General features: G+C 43.4%; 1 protein-coding gene across 2 annotated transcripts in view; it reads left to right on the top strand.

Annotated features, from left to right (window-relative positions):
* LOC138513759 (matrix metalloproteinase-17-like) overlaps positions 1-13435 on the top strand; it is a 318211-nt gene that overhangs the window by 162179 nt on the left and 142597 nt on the right. For both annotated transcript variants that reach the window (XM_069628846.1, XM_069628847.1), the window contains exons 3-4: positions 2380-2536; positions 2816-3099. In XM_069628846.1, the coding sequence (XP_069484947.1) occupies positions 2380-2536; positions 2816-3099 (441 nt within the window). The remainder of the gene's footprint in view (positions 1-2379; positions 2537-2815; positions 3100-13435) is intronic.

The raw sequence follows: 13435 nt of genomic DNA on the forward strand, positions 1-13435 counted from the left end.
ATTATGTGAGTACCTAAGAGTTAATGGACTCATTCCGAGTTTGACGATTGGCAGAAAAATGATGGCAATGGAATTACCACCACTTTTATCGCCCTGCCAAATCCTGAGTTTGTCCTTGAAGTGGAGGATTTACCTCCAGCATCATGCAGGAGGTAAATCCACCACTTTACCGCCAGAAAATCTGAAATATTGGTGGAATTACATCTGGCGCTGATTCCACCAAATTCAAATGGAGTCCCATGGACACCAAAAAATGGGGACTTACACCACCTACCACCACTTGTAATCCTGGGGTAAATCCATGTGACCAAGTGGCGGTAATGGTAATTCTGTTTGGCTGCAGTTCGGAATTGCTGCAGAACTACCGCTAAACGCATAAAGAGGGACAATGTGAGTGCTATGGCAATTGATGGGATTTCCTGATCACTGAAAGCAATAACTTGCAAATGCCTTTTCAGTGCCTATGCTATAGACTTTGCAAGTGTTATTTCTAGTGTGTTGAGTACACACTTTTTACTTGTCACAATCAAAGTATGAACACTTAAAATTAGATTTTTCATTCATAACTTTATTATATGGTACGTAAACGGGATGCTGCTAGCTTGCCAATTACGTGACATTTTCCTCTTTCTCCTCCTGTGATCGCTCTTCCTCCCTCTCATCGGCCCATCCCATTCTTCTGTAATACTACAATCATCAGCAACTTCCTTTACCGGTTACCTACCCCCTACCATCTTCTTGCTAACATCTTAGGCAAGAAAATGAATGGCTTGTCTGGGACATCTGTTTTCAGCCTGTAAGGTGCCGGTTGAAGCCCTAACAGAGCTAAGTCAACCATTCATCCATCTGAGGCTGGGAAAGAGCAAGTAACCCAATATCAAGCACTACATGAAAGTGTGATATTATTTTGCAAGGTAACTAACTATTCTGAAATCTCGAGCGTGCCCCAATGAACAAGACATATCCGAAATTCTTATTTAAATTAAAATCTAAGATTTTTGCCTTATCTCCCTGAACAATTTTAAAAGGTCATGAAATTTATTTGAAGTTATAGCTTTTATGGATGACGTGTTTTGAGATAAAAATGTAAAATAGTATGTAAATAAGGGAACACTGGTATTTAAAACGATACCCTGAAGTCAGTTTTCTAAACATGGCTGTCTGCCATACTCATTCCCTCTACTGAAGCAGTGCAGCTCTGACTGATTGACTCCAGAGAGGTGATTGCCTCATCTCTGGAAGAAGTGGCTCTGGGTAATATCATCAATCAGAACCAGCCTATGTCCTCATCGTACACCAGCTGTCCATCTGTACATGCTGGTTACCTTTTTAATTAGATGTTTCAAAATCATAGCATGTGGTACACTCATAAGCCCAGAGTGGAAGTCCTGCTCAAACTCCCAATCAATCTGGAAGGTGAAACTATGGAATATTTAGAGCAGAAAAAGCACAGGAGGTCAACGTAAATATCAAATAATGGTCATTTACTCAGACAGAGGCACACCTGGGAGGAATAGCGGGAAGGTATTGCCCAAAGTCCAAATTTGGCCTCAATTGAAGGCATGCATACTTTGCACAAGGGGTCCTGTTGGGACATAGGCTGACATCACAAAGTATTAACAGCTAGGATAGATACTGGCAATGCTGAAGAGGCACAACCACTGGGGAAGTTTACTTTCCAAGCCAGGTCCTAGTGGGAAGGATGCTTTGGTTATAATGGGGAAGATGGGCTACTAATTATTTCTTTGTGCCATGCCCGCACATGAAGTTTACTTTGGGGTATGTACCCTTAAAGCGGCTCTTATTGATGAAATATACATACATGGCATTGTTAATTGCTCAACTTTTTTAACCCAATCAGTTGCATTAAATCTAATATAGCATGTTTCCAGAACATTCTCCTTCTCAAGCACAACAATGCAACAACAAAATACAGCACTAAGCAATTCTACACAAGTAGAAGGTATGCTGAATTGATGTCAGATTTCTGAAGTGTGGTGACCCTTTGGCACAAGTGCTGACACCCTGGCACAGTTAGCATTCATCTAGACAGGATGGCACAGTTCCTAAGTATGCCTACACTCTGTCACAGTCAGATGCTACAATTCACCATCACCAGCCATGTTCTGACACCCGGGCACTGTTGTTAGGTATGCTGACAATGGGTTTGGAGGTATGTTAACACTGTGAAGTTGAGGAGGATGCTGACACTTTAGCAAAGTTGGCAAGTATGCTGAATTTCTGGCATGTTTGGGATGTATGCCAGCAGTGTCACAGCCGCTACAAAGATGTAAGAGTGGATGTATATATATGCCCCAAAATACACACACAACCAAATGATTCTTCTGTGACATTCTGTCTGCTGCTCATTCCTCCTAGATAATGCTACGCTGGAATTGATCCGGATGCCTCGTTGCTCGTTGCCAGACCTGCGCGCTGCAGTCTCTGAGGAGAAGGACCGGATAAGACAGTCGGGAGGCACGAGAGTGGGAAGAAGTGTCGGATCAACCTGGACCAAAAAGAACCTCTCATGGAAGTAGGTGGAATTTGGAAGATGGCTGCAGTCCCTTCTCAGCACCTCATTATCATATGTGCTTTGTCCAGCCTCTACTCTATGCCCTCATCTCAGCCACCGCTCACCTTTCCTACTCTCTGCCTCCATGGCTGTTTTCTTCCTTCTGCTATTTTCCCCTTTCCTGTCCGCTACCCCTATCAATTGCCTTCATTTATGTCATCTATTCATGCCTAATATTGTTAGTATAATACATTGTTTAGCCCAGAAATGAATTATCCACTTGTCGTTTTCTGTCTGCAGGGTGAAAACGTACCCCCGTCGTGCAAAGCTGAGCCGGGAGACAATGCGAGTGCTGATGTACTACGCATTGAAGGTTTGGAGTGAAGCAGTACCCCTAACCTTTCATGAGGTTGGGGCCCGTAGCCCGGATATCTCTGTGGAGTTCATCAAATCAGAGCACCAAGATGGCTACCCTTTTGATGGGGCAGGAGGTATGGTGGCTCATGCATTCTTCCCTGGGGATCCCCAGAGGGCAGGCAATGTCCACTTTGACAGTGATGAAAATTGGACTTTTCGGTCTCCAGGTGAGATTCTTACCTATCTCTCCTTTATTTTCTCCTTGGTATTCCTACTGTATCTACCTGCATAGCTCTAATCAGTACACTTGCTGCCAGGCTCTTTTTTCTGGATTGTTCTCTTGCTCTGTTTATTTCTACTTGACACTCTGTCTTTCTCACTTCATCGCCCCTATCACTCTCTCTCTCTGATTCACTTGTGGTAATTTTCTGATTTTCCTTGCTGTTGATTATGTAACACCTGGACCTGTGGCAATGTTTGAATGCCGGCTGACATGAAAATTGGTTCTCTCAGTTACAAATACAAGGGACAAAAAACATGGGTATTTCTCGTCTTGTTATTGAACCTCTGCCACTTGACAATCCATGTCTTTACCCTCACCCTGCCCTGTGTGACAAAGTCACAGTTCCAACTTTGCATCCAGTCCCTGATCCGCCTACAGGTAGGAATAACAGGACTAGCCCTAAACTGTTCCCAATCCCCGTGAGACATCAACTAGTTAGACATTACTAGGTCAATGAAACAGGGTATTCAGGACTGCATATCCCAAGATGCATCCGATTTAGTGATTCAAAACCCAGAGAGGATTCGGGAGTGCCTTTCAGGGATTCACGGAAACATAAGCTGTGGGGAAACACTAGCACATCCAAGGAGACCCCTTACCAAACAGGTGCAGACCCTCAAAGGGAAAAACCTAATTTATGCCAACACCAGCCCCAAGCAGTAGCACTTGTGAAGGAGAACAATTTTCTCCCTCCCCTGCAGCTGCAGAATTTAAGATGCAAAATACGTCCTTTCTCTTTCCCAAAGGGAAAACGGTTTTACCCATGTAGGAACTTACTAGCGGTATTCCTGTCCGTTGGGATCGTCTTTCAGACATCAGAAACTCACAAAATGAACTTCTTTGCAGGTGGAAAGCCAGTAGGCAAGACAGGAGCAGAGCAGCAGACAAACTAGTTCTTCACCTGGAAACCAACTGAAAGAAATCCAAGATGGCGAGAAGTCTTTTAAAGACTTCCTTTCCCTGGCTTGGAATAGGAAGCCAATGAAACAATCAATTCAAATGTTTGCCTCAGCCAATGGGAGAAAGGTGATGACTTTATAACTGAGAAGTAGAAGAGGCACCCTAAATCCAAAAAAATGGGAATGCTCCAGTGAGGGGAGAGGCGACCCCTGAATCCCTGAAGACGGGTGGGTTCCAGTGAGGGGGAGAAGAGCCCCATTGACATCAAAAGAAAGAGAGCCCTGGTCCAAGGGAAGGGACGTAGAAAAAGTAGTGACTTTGACCCTAGAAGCGGGATGTGCAACAGGAGAGGAGTGATCCTGGAATCGAGTAAAGGGGTGTGCTGCTGTGAAGAGAGAGAGTGAGTAAGACGCCATATCCCTGGGGAGTGAGTAGGTCACTACATCCCTGTGTGTGGATTGGTGAGCAGAGAACTATATCCCTGTGTGTGGAAAGGTAAGCAGGCACTATATCCCTGAGTAAAAGTACAGAAGGGGAGAGAGGCTTGGACCTGGAAGAGGGTGTTAATTAAAAGAGAGAAAGAGAGCCCCAGTGAAGGGGGGGACATTTAGGACACTAGACAAAGAGAGGAATCCCTATATACCAAGAGAGGTAGATGTGTCTTGTATTCCCCAGAAGAAGTGATAAAGACTAAATGCTGGAGCAACCTAAACAGGCAAAGTTCCTGTTTGAAACTTTCTGAATACCCTTTTGTTTGATGTCCTTCATTTATAATCCTGAGGTCAAGGACTACATCTCCCAAGAATCTTTATTGTACAGTCATCCTGAACTGATTTCCATGCAATAGTCTTTATGTTTTCCTTTTGACAAACCCTTTAATCTTACTCTGGTGCCAGTAGTTGTGTGTTCCCTCGGACATGTGACACCTGTTAACACAATAAGTGACAACTGTCCAAAACTGAATTTGCTTCATGACAACCTCATTCATCTGCAAACTAAGAAAAATATACCACTTCTGTGGAGTAAGCGACCTCAGAACACCTCTAGGATACAAAGAATATGGATTGCAACAGGAGTCACCATGATCAGGCTGCGAAATTCTATCGTCCAGGGATATACAAAGGAGCATGTCCTGCACATCTACTGTTGATGCAATAAGGCTAGTAAAATGCTGGAGCTGACATCTTGTAGTACAAGTTGAAGATTCTCCAAGTTCCAAGGATGTTCTCAAAATGGTGATGGCTGTAGCGAGGTTGTCCAGGAGTTAGCTGGCCAGTCTCCCAGTTGGTCCAGGGACACCTCCTAAGGCTCGAAAGGTGCTGATCCTAAAGCAGGGTTCAAGATTGGTTACTCCCACCGGTCCAGGGGTTGAAGGACTGATGAGGGTCTTCTTGAGATAAGGCAGAGGAACAGGGCTTCACCAGGACTTCATTGGAGCTGGTGCTGGTCAGCTGCAGGGGTTGTCCTCAGGTCATCAGTGAGCTGGTCTTATTAGAAGACTTGGCTCCAATGAACTTGGCTCCAATGATGATTCGAAGACTGGCTGCAGGAGTCCTCATTTTATCCAGGATCTGGACTGGAATCTCGCCAATGGTAAGGATTCAGGATCTGAACCATTGAAATTGGCATTGGCTCTCCAATTATGGATAGCCATTGTCCACAACATCTTCCCAGCAACAAACATTTGGGTACCAGGATGTGTACTGGGACCAGACAGTCCCATGTCCTACATCTGAGCTCACACACAAACCACCTCTTTGCCAGGGAAAGCAGCAGCTTTCCCTGGGAAAGGGCTTCCCTGGTATAGGTAGATTTAATTGCAGAAGATTTGCACAAAGATGATTTCATTGAATCTAGGTTAACAAATTTCACTGCAAATGTATGCGGGGGGTGGGTTAGGGAAATAATGAAGGTGGGGGATTAGGGGGACTGTGGGTGGGGTCTCCCGGGGGGGGGTCTCCCCTGCATACATTTGCTATGAAATGTCACAAAACAACAACAACATTAGATGAAATTGTCTTCAAGAAAATAATCTCAATGGAATCACAAAGATCCAGCTTTCCATATATGGCAATTCCCGACCCAAGAGGGCAGGAATAAGGCCAAGGAACAATATGGCCAAAGGACAGGCAAAAAGCCATCTTAGGTGCTAGCCACATTTAGTAATTGTTATAATTATTGATAGTATTATGGACTTATTGATCAAGACTATTGGGGACCTGTGAAATTCCTCCTCTTTAATCATGACATACTCTAGTGAAGAAGGGGTGTGCTGTTGCCCAGCTAATTTGTGAGCAGTACATAGCCATTAACCAAGAAAAGTTCCCACAGCTAGACAGAACTAATAGATTGGTTTTGCATATCTTCCACTGGATCAGTCACTAGCAGAGGGGACAGACCTCACCTCCCTGCCCTCATTTCCAGCCCTGACCTGTGAAGCTGAAGAGCTCAGCTCTAGGGAGGGATTTTATTTGGCACAACAGGAGGATCTCATATTTGATACCGCTATTTCCGCCGAAGAAGACCTCAATGGAACAGGCCCATATTTGGTGAAAAAACAAGGTCATGAATAATACAAAAGTACACAGACAGAATTGGCCCATCCCTACTTTCTGCGGGGCATAAGGGGATCACTAAGACCCAGAACCACATCCTCAGCAATTTATTCTGGCCTTGCATACATTGGGATATTCAGACATTTTGTTCCAAATGTACCATGTGCCAGCAGACATTTGAGAGGACTACAGCACTTGCCCATTACTGCAGAACCCCGTTCTTGGATAGGCATGGATATAATTGGACACCTCACCATATCCAAATCAGGAAACATTATACCCTAGTTATTTGCGACTATGCCATCTGGTAACTGGCCATAAGTAGTAACACTGCTGTAAGCATGATCAAGCATTTGATGCTGTACTTTATTCAGGTAGGTTTTTCTAAGGAGATCCTTACAGACTAGCAAACTCATTTCCTGGGTCATGATGGAAGTGAACAACCTCCTACAGGTGGAAACCATCTGCACCTCCATATAACACTCTTAGACCGATAGCTTAATCGAGTACTTGTACCAGACCTTAAAGAATTTTCTTCAGAAGATATTGGGCCTCATTACAAGTATGGCAGTCCGGAACTAAGGGTACCAGTAGCAATGTACCGGCACCCTTTCCAGACCGTCATACTACAACAATGCCAGTAGGGGCATGAAACTCAGGCCCCTACGGGCATTGTTTTCACTGAGGAACAGAAAAGGCTCCATCCACAGATAAACTTAAAGACACTGTCCTAATGCCGGGGTGTCTATATAGTTCTATTATGAAAACTTCAGGGTAGTGCTTCAAAATAGTAAGCCAAATATCCTTTACATGCATTATTAGGTCATCAAACGTGATAGAAGAAGGCACAAATCCCTCATTCTTAATTGTAATTGAATTCAATTTATTGATTTTTTATATTAACCAAGAAATCATGAGCCATAAGCTGGCTAATTACTAAACAGAAAAAGAAACATAAGTACAATAGTTGGAAAAACAATTTCACAATGGATACTCTCGCTGTTCAGAAGTCACACAGTGAGTGGGTTAGTGTCATCTAGTGGTGCAAGAAAACATATTTGTGCACAGTGAACGGAAAAAAACAGGTTTTTTTCAGTTGTATCAACAAGTTGTTCAGTTGTTCTGTAACACAATTAGAATGAATATGCGGGCCAATTGTTTGGTCCCCATGTTATAACAAAGGCTGACTTGTCACTCTGTTTTAAGTTAGATGTCCAATGGGTAAAGTTCCACAGGTCAGAGTGAATTCAGTCAGAGTAGAACCAAATTGGTATGTCCAAAAAGATGCTTGTGAATAATGCACAAAAAACAGGGAAAAATATGGGAAAACGGGGGGGGGGGGGAGAGAGCCCGATTTGTTAGTCCACTAATATGGCCAGGTGCTCAAGTTGCCACAGTGACGGTGCTTCAGTGACCCCATTTCCATGGAGTCCTGTTGGACTCCATGGAAATGGGGAGTAACCATTACCTCCGCCACTTGTGATATCCCGGTGGCACTGGGATATCTGGCAGTGGTAACAGTGTTATGGGGTTGGCAGCACCACCGGTGGGTTACCGCCAACCTCTTAATGAGGCCGTTTATCCGAAGACACAGTAGGAGAGACCTGGGAATGAACTAGTTGTAGGGTTTTTTCTTAGCTCAAACTCCAATTCCTTGAGAGGTTTGAGCTCTATATAAGATCGGTGAAGGCCACACAGAAGTGCATCAACTGTGAGTCACATGAGCTGACCTGAAATTGGACTAGAAGGGCCTTGTTCTAGATTGTTAGCTCTGGCTGAAATCATACTATGTGAATCCACTCATTTGCACATCAACTCGGCCACTACGACAACACACACATTCACATAACACACTCCTGAAACCTGCACCCCTCATCCCACACTTAGCCAATGTTCCAAAATGGTCACTTTCCTACAAGTTGGTGGCAGATTCTCTGTTGAGGATCTCCCTGAACCTGTTGTTGAGAAACATAAAATATGTTGAAAAATAAGGAGGTGTAAAAGTTACTGAATTTGTAGCCATGAATTCACATTGAATTGTGTTATTGAAAACCTATAATTTCGAAAATAAAATTATTTTAAAATATGATTACATTAAAATAGGTATTTTCTTTAAAAATAGATCAAACTAAATGATGTGCAGTGAGCTAAAACGTAGTTGTAGACCCTCCTGAGCGACCGCCTTCACATAGACCAGGTTATTTGGCTGTGTTCATTCTCGGTAGCTCACTGTGCTCAGAGAGGCACAGCTTCACCTCACTGATGAGGCCCAAAAAAGGCTGAAACACGTGTCTGGGGTTGCTGTTGGTACTCTTGTTCAGAGGAGAATTGCCTAGCATATGGAGCCCCGCCTTCCATTTCCATGGTGGCCATGTTGGAAAATACTTTCCTTTTTATATTTTCTTTTTTAAAAAGCCATTAGCACCCGCGTAGCATGCTACACTGGTGCTAATGGCTATATGCCCCTTGGTGGCTGGGGTCACCTTGTGGGCAATGGCCCGCCACCCTCTTTAAGGGACCTTCGATTCTCTCAGGCCCTTAACTTGGGCGGCGGGTCGTTACCCACAGGGAGGGCCCGCTGCCTTGGGGCATATCGCCTCGTGCATTTCTCAAACCCTCCAACCAAGCAAGGCTCCCAGTTGCAAAAGCAGAACTGCTACACAAAGATCCATATGCAGGCTTGAAGAGGAGTTGTTTTAACATAATAGAAGAACATTATTGAACATTAACACTCTGGCAGGCACCCGGAGCCAATGAAAATGCTCGGAAGGCAGGCTATATTCATAAAGGTAAGCACACATTCCGAGCACTTTAATGAAGTGTCATGCACCTCCATTCCCCGCTCCACCTTCCCACGCAACTTAGTGCCCGTGTAGTTTCCTACATGGGTGCTAATGGTGTCTTGTTTTCCCCTAAAAATAAACAATGAAAGTACCTTTCCTGCGTGGCACCAGGCCCGCAGTGTTGTTGTTACACATTCCGTTTTCATGTTGATGATATTACAGTCATCAACAATGAAAATGGACTGCAGCTTTCAGTAGCACTCTGCGCCCCAGTCGGGGCCGTAGGAAAGGTAAGTTTATTATTTTTTTATTATTTTACTGCTGCTATCGTTAAGGGACCCTTGCTGCCCTCGGGGCCTTAACACGGTCAGCCTCCTTGCCTCAATGCATCACATTTCTTCCATCTAGCCTGCTTACAAATTCTCCTTTCATTCTTTTGTAGCCTTCTCTTGTAAGATTTCCTGATGACCATTAAAGCACTCCCCAGTGAGAAGGAGGGAAAGATGGGACAAAGAGATGTGTAGATATGAAAGGGGATTCCACTCTGTGAATATGCAGTTCTTGTGGGAGTTACTAAGCATGGAAGAGCGGAGGGACGTGTACATGGATAAACTAAGGTTGCTTCACAATGGTTTTGTTGCAAGAGTTAGTTATGACCCCAATGTACTACTGATGATGCATTTTGTATGCAAAGATGGATGTCAGCGGTGTGTTGGCTTCCACCTTGTTTAACTTATTCCTAAATGATTTAGTGTAATTTCTGGTTGGCCAGCAACTGGAGCTGCTCAGGGTGGGATACAAAGAAATTCCACTCTGTATATTTAAGGACAAAGCTGTGCTACTCACACGGAAATAGGAATGCTTAAATTAATGGGCTAATTTTGTAATACTTGCATTGGAAAAAAGCTGGTCCTTAACAAGAGCAAAAACAAAGATAATGGTGATGGGCCCTGCCAAATGTATACATTTGTCTGCTTTGATAATACAAGAATGGGGGTACACAGGTACAAATGAGTGGGAATAAATTAGGCCAATCTGCCAGCAGTGTGCATAGGTTCAAGAGGAAAGTTGCAGGTAATTCTTTGGAATCCTGTGTGATGCTCTAGCTATGATGGTAAGGGATTCACCGAGGGAAGTAAGGAAGGGTTTTTGGAAGTTAATGGGGAGATGATGGGTTTCCCAGAGAAATGCCCCTTGATGCCTGGGTATTTGCAACACAAGGATATGTGGGGGTGGAGGGTTTTATGGTATCAAGTATACAAAAGGAAGCTAGGGCGTATTTATTCAATTTAGATTGGGATGCCTTCCTCTCAGCTATCTGGCTGCTAAGTGAGGCTAGGTGGGGCACGGCAGGGCACCTAGGGCACCCAGGGCAGTACTAAGGCAGTACCAAGACTGGATGGAATAATAAGACTGTGAGACCATGGTACACTCCTTACTCTTTGCCTGTGTTATCGCAGATGGTTGTGAAAGGGGTCTCCTACCCCTCTTTAGGTCAAACAATATTACAATGCATACGGAGGCCATGACATGCTGCATATGCACTGAGGACTAGAGGGTGATGAAAGTAGTGCCACACTATTTCACTGCGGATGGCACAAAAAGGTAATGCCCTTGCTACCTAGGTTTGCTGGTTTTGCTCAAACACAGATAGGAAGACCTGTGCAATAGGAACATTGGGGTTGTTTTATAGAATTTGTCATTTGTATTGCTCGTTTCTTAGTATGGTTATCTCTTTGTTATGGATTGTGATCTATGGATACTTTTTATGTATATTTCCATGAAAATGTATTGTTTTATATTTTAATGACTTTTGCTACACAATAAAAATATGATAATAATGATGAGGATGATGGGAGAAAGAGGTAACAATAACAATAGAAAGTGAGATGGAGAGATAGGAGAAAGAGATAGAGGCATATAGAGGGGTGGGGAAGAAGAAAAGATAATTGAAGTGATACAGAAAGGGAGCCAGAGAGTAAGAGATTGCAACTCTAACTGAGAGACTCTTCCAGCGGCGGTTGGGTTAGGACAAAGAAGAAGGAATATTACACATGAAAAAAAGCTGTAACAAAGGAGAACAACTATGTTGAAGGAGACAGACGATGATGAAGGATTTTGATGAAGGAGAAAGTCTGTGACAAAGGAGAAATGATTTCACTTTGATGAAGGAGAAAGACTCTGATGAAGGATGTGACAAGGGTGGACTGCCATGAAGGGAAACAACCTTGATAAAAGACTGTGATGAAGAGCAGAACTGGGGTAAAGGACTATGATCATGGAGAAGGACATTGATGAAGGGCTGTGATGAAGTGCAGAAGAAAAACTGTGCTAAAAGGATAAGGACTGTGAAGAATTACTCTAATGAAGGAAAAGGAAGGACTGGTGAAGGAGAAGACTAGGACTGTGACAAAGGACTGCAATAAATGAAAAGAGCGTTGATGAATGTCAAGGACTGAAACAAAAAAGGACTGTGACAAAGGAGAAGGACTGTGGCAAAGGAAGACAGTGATAAAGGAGATCAACTGCGACAAAGGAGAAACACTGTGATGAAGGACTGTTGAAGCAGAATGGCTGTGATGAACTACTGATAAAGAAATAGGACTGTGATGAAGAAGTGGACTGTGATGAAGGAGAAGGACCTACAAAGCACAAGGACTGTGACAAAAGAGAAGGACTTTGAAAAAGGACTAGGACAAGGACGATGACAAAGAACTTTGATGAAGGAGAAGGACTGATGAACTGTGATGAAAGAGAAGGACTGTGAGAAAGAAGGACTGTGAAAAAGGAGAACTGAGATGGAGGTAAAAGACTATGACAAAAGAGAAAGACTTTGGAGAAGCAGAAGGACCTTGTTGAAAGACTGAGATGAAGGAGAAAGACTGTGTTGAAAGACTGTGGTGAAGAAGAAGGGCTATGACTAAGCACCACTGTGATGAAGGTGAATGACTGTGATGAAGGAGGACACCCTTGATGAAGTTGAAGAACTGCAGTGAAGGACAGTGATGAAGGAGAAGAAATGGTGAAGGAGAAGACTAAGTCTGTTATAAAGGAGAACTGTGATGAAAGACTGTTATAGGTGAAAGACTACGATGAACAACTGACAAAGATGGAGGACTGTGAAGAACAAAAACACAGTGAAGAAGAAGGATTGTGATGAAGGGCTGACAAAGGAGAAGGACTGAAATGAAGAATGACTGTGTTAAGAACTGACAAAGGACTATTACAAATGTGAAGCACTATGAAGAAGGACTGTGATGATGGAGGACTGTAATGAAGAAATAGGACTGAAAATGAAAAGGAACAGTGACAAATGTGAATCAATATGAGAAAAAGAAAAACAATGACTGCAGAAGAAGGACAATGACAAAGGAGAAGGACTGTGATGAAGGGCAGTGACAAAAAAGGGATGTGACAAAAGAGAAAGACAATGATTAGAGAGAAGGACTGTGACAAAGGACTGGGTTGTAGGAGACAGACTTTGATCAAGGAGAAAAGCTGCAGCAAATTTGGACTGTGATGAAGCACTCTGATGAATGAAAATGAGTCTTATGAAGTTGAAGGACTATGATGGAAGGGAGACTGATGACGGTGGAAGACTATGATGAAAGATGAGGAATCTGACAAAACAGAAGGACTGTGATGGTGGACTGTGACGAAGGAGAATGAATGTGATCACGCACTGTAATTAAAGAAAGGGACTGTGACAAAGGAAGACACTGATGAAGGAATATTGAGATGAAGGACTGTGAGGCAGGAGAAAGACTGTGATGAAGGAGAAGAACTGTGATGAAGGTCTAATGAAGGAGAAGGGCTGTGATGAAGGACTGATGAAGGAGAAGGACTGCCACAAAAAAGGACTGAGATGAAGGAAAAAGAGAAGGACTAAACTGAAGGATGTATAAAGGAGAAGGACTGTCATGAAGGAGATGGAGTGACAATGAAGAAGGACTGTCGTGAAGGAGATGGACTGTGAGTATGGAGAAGGACTTTGATAAATGAGAAGGACTGTAGCAAAAGAGAAGGACTATGATATAGGAGA

Source organism: Ambystoma mexicanum, chromosome 12, assembly GCF_040938575.1.
Source record: "Ambystoma mexicanum isolate Mex_15411 chromosome 12, UKY_AmexF1_1, whole genome shotgun sequence".
Lineage (NCBI taxonomy): Eukaryota > Metazoa > Chordata > Amphibia > Caudata > Ambystomatidae > Ambystoma > Ambystoma mexicanum.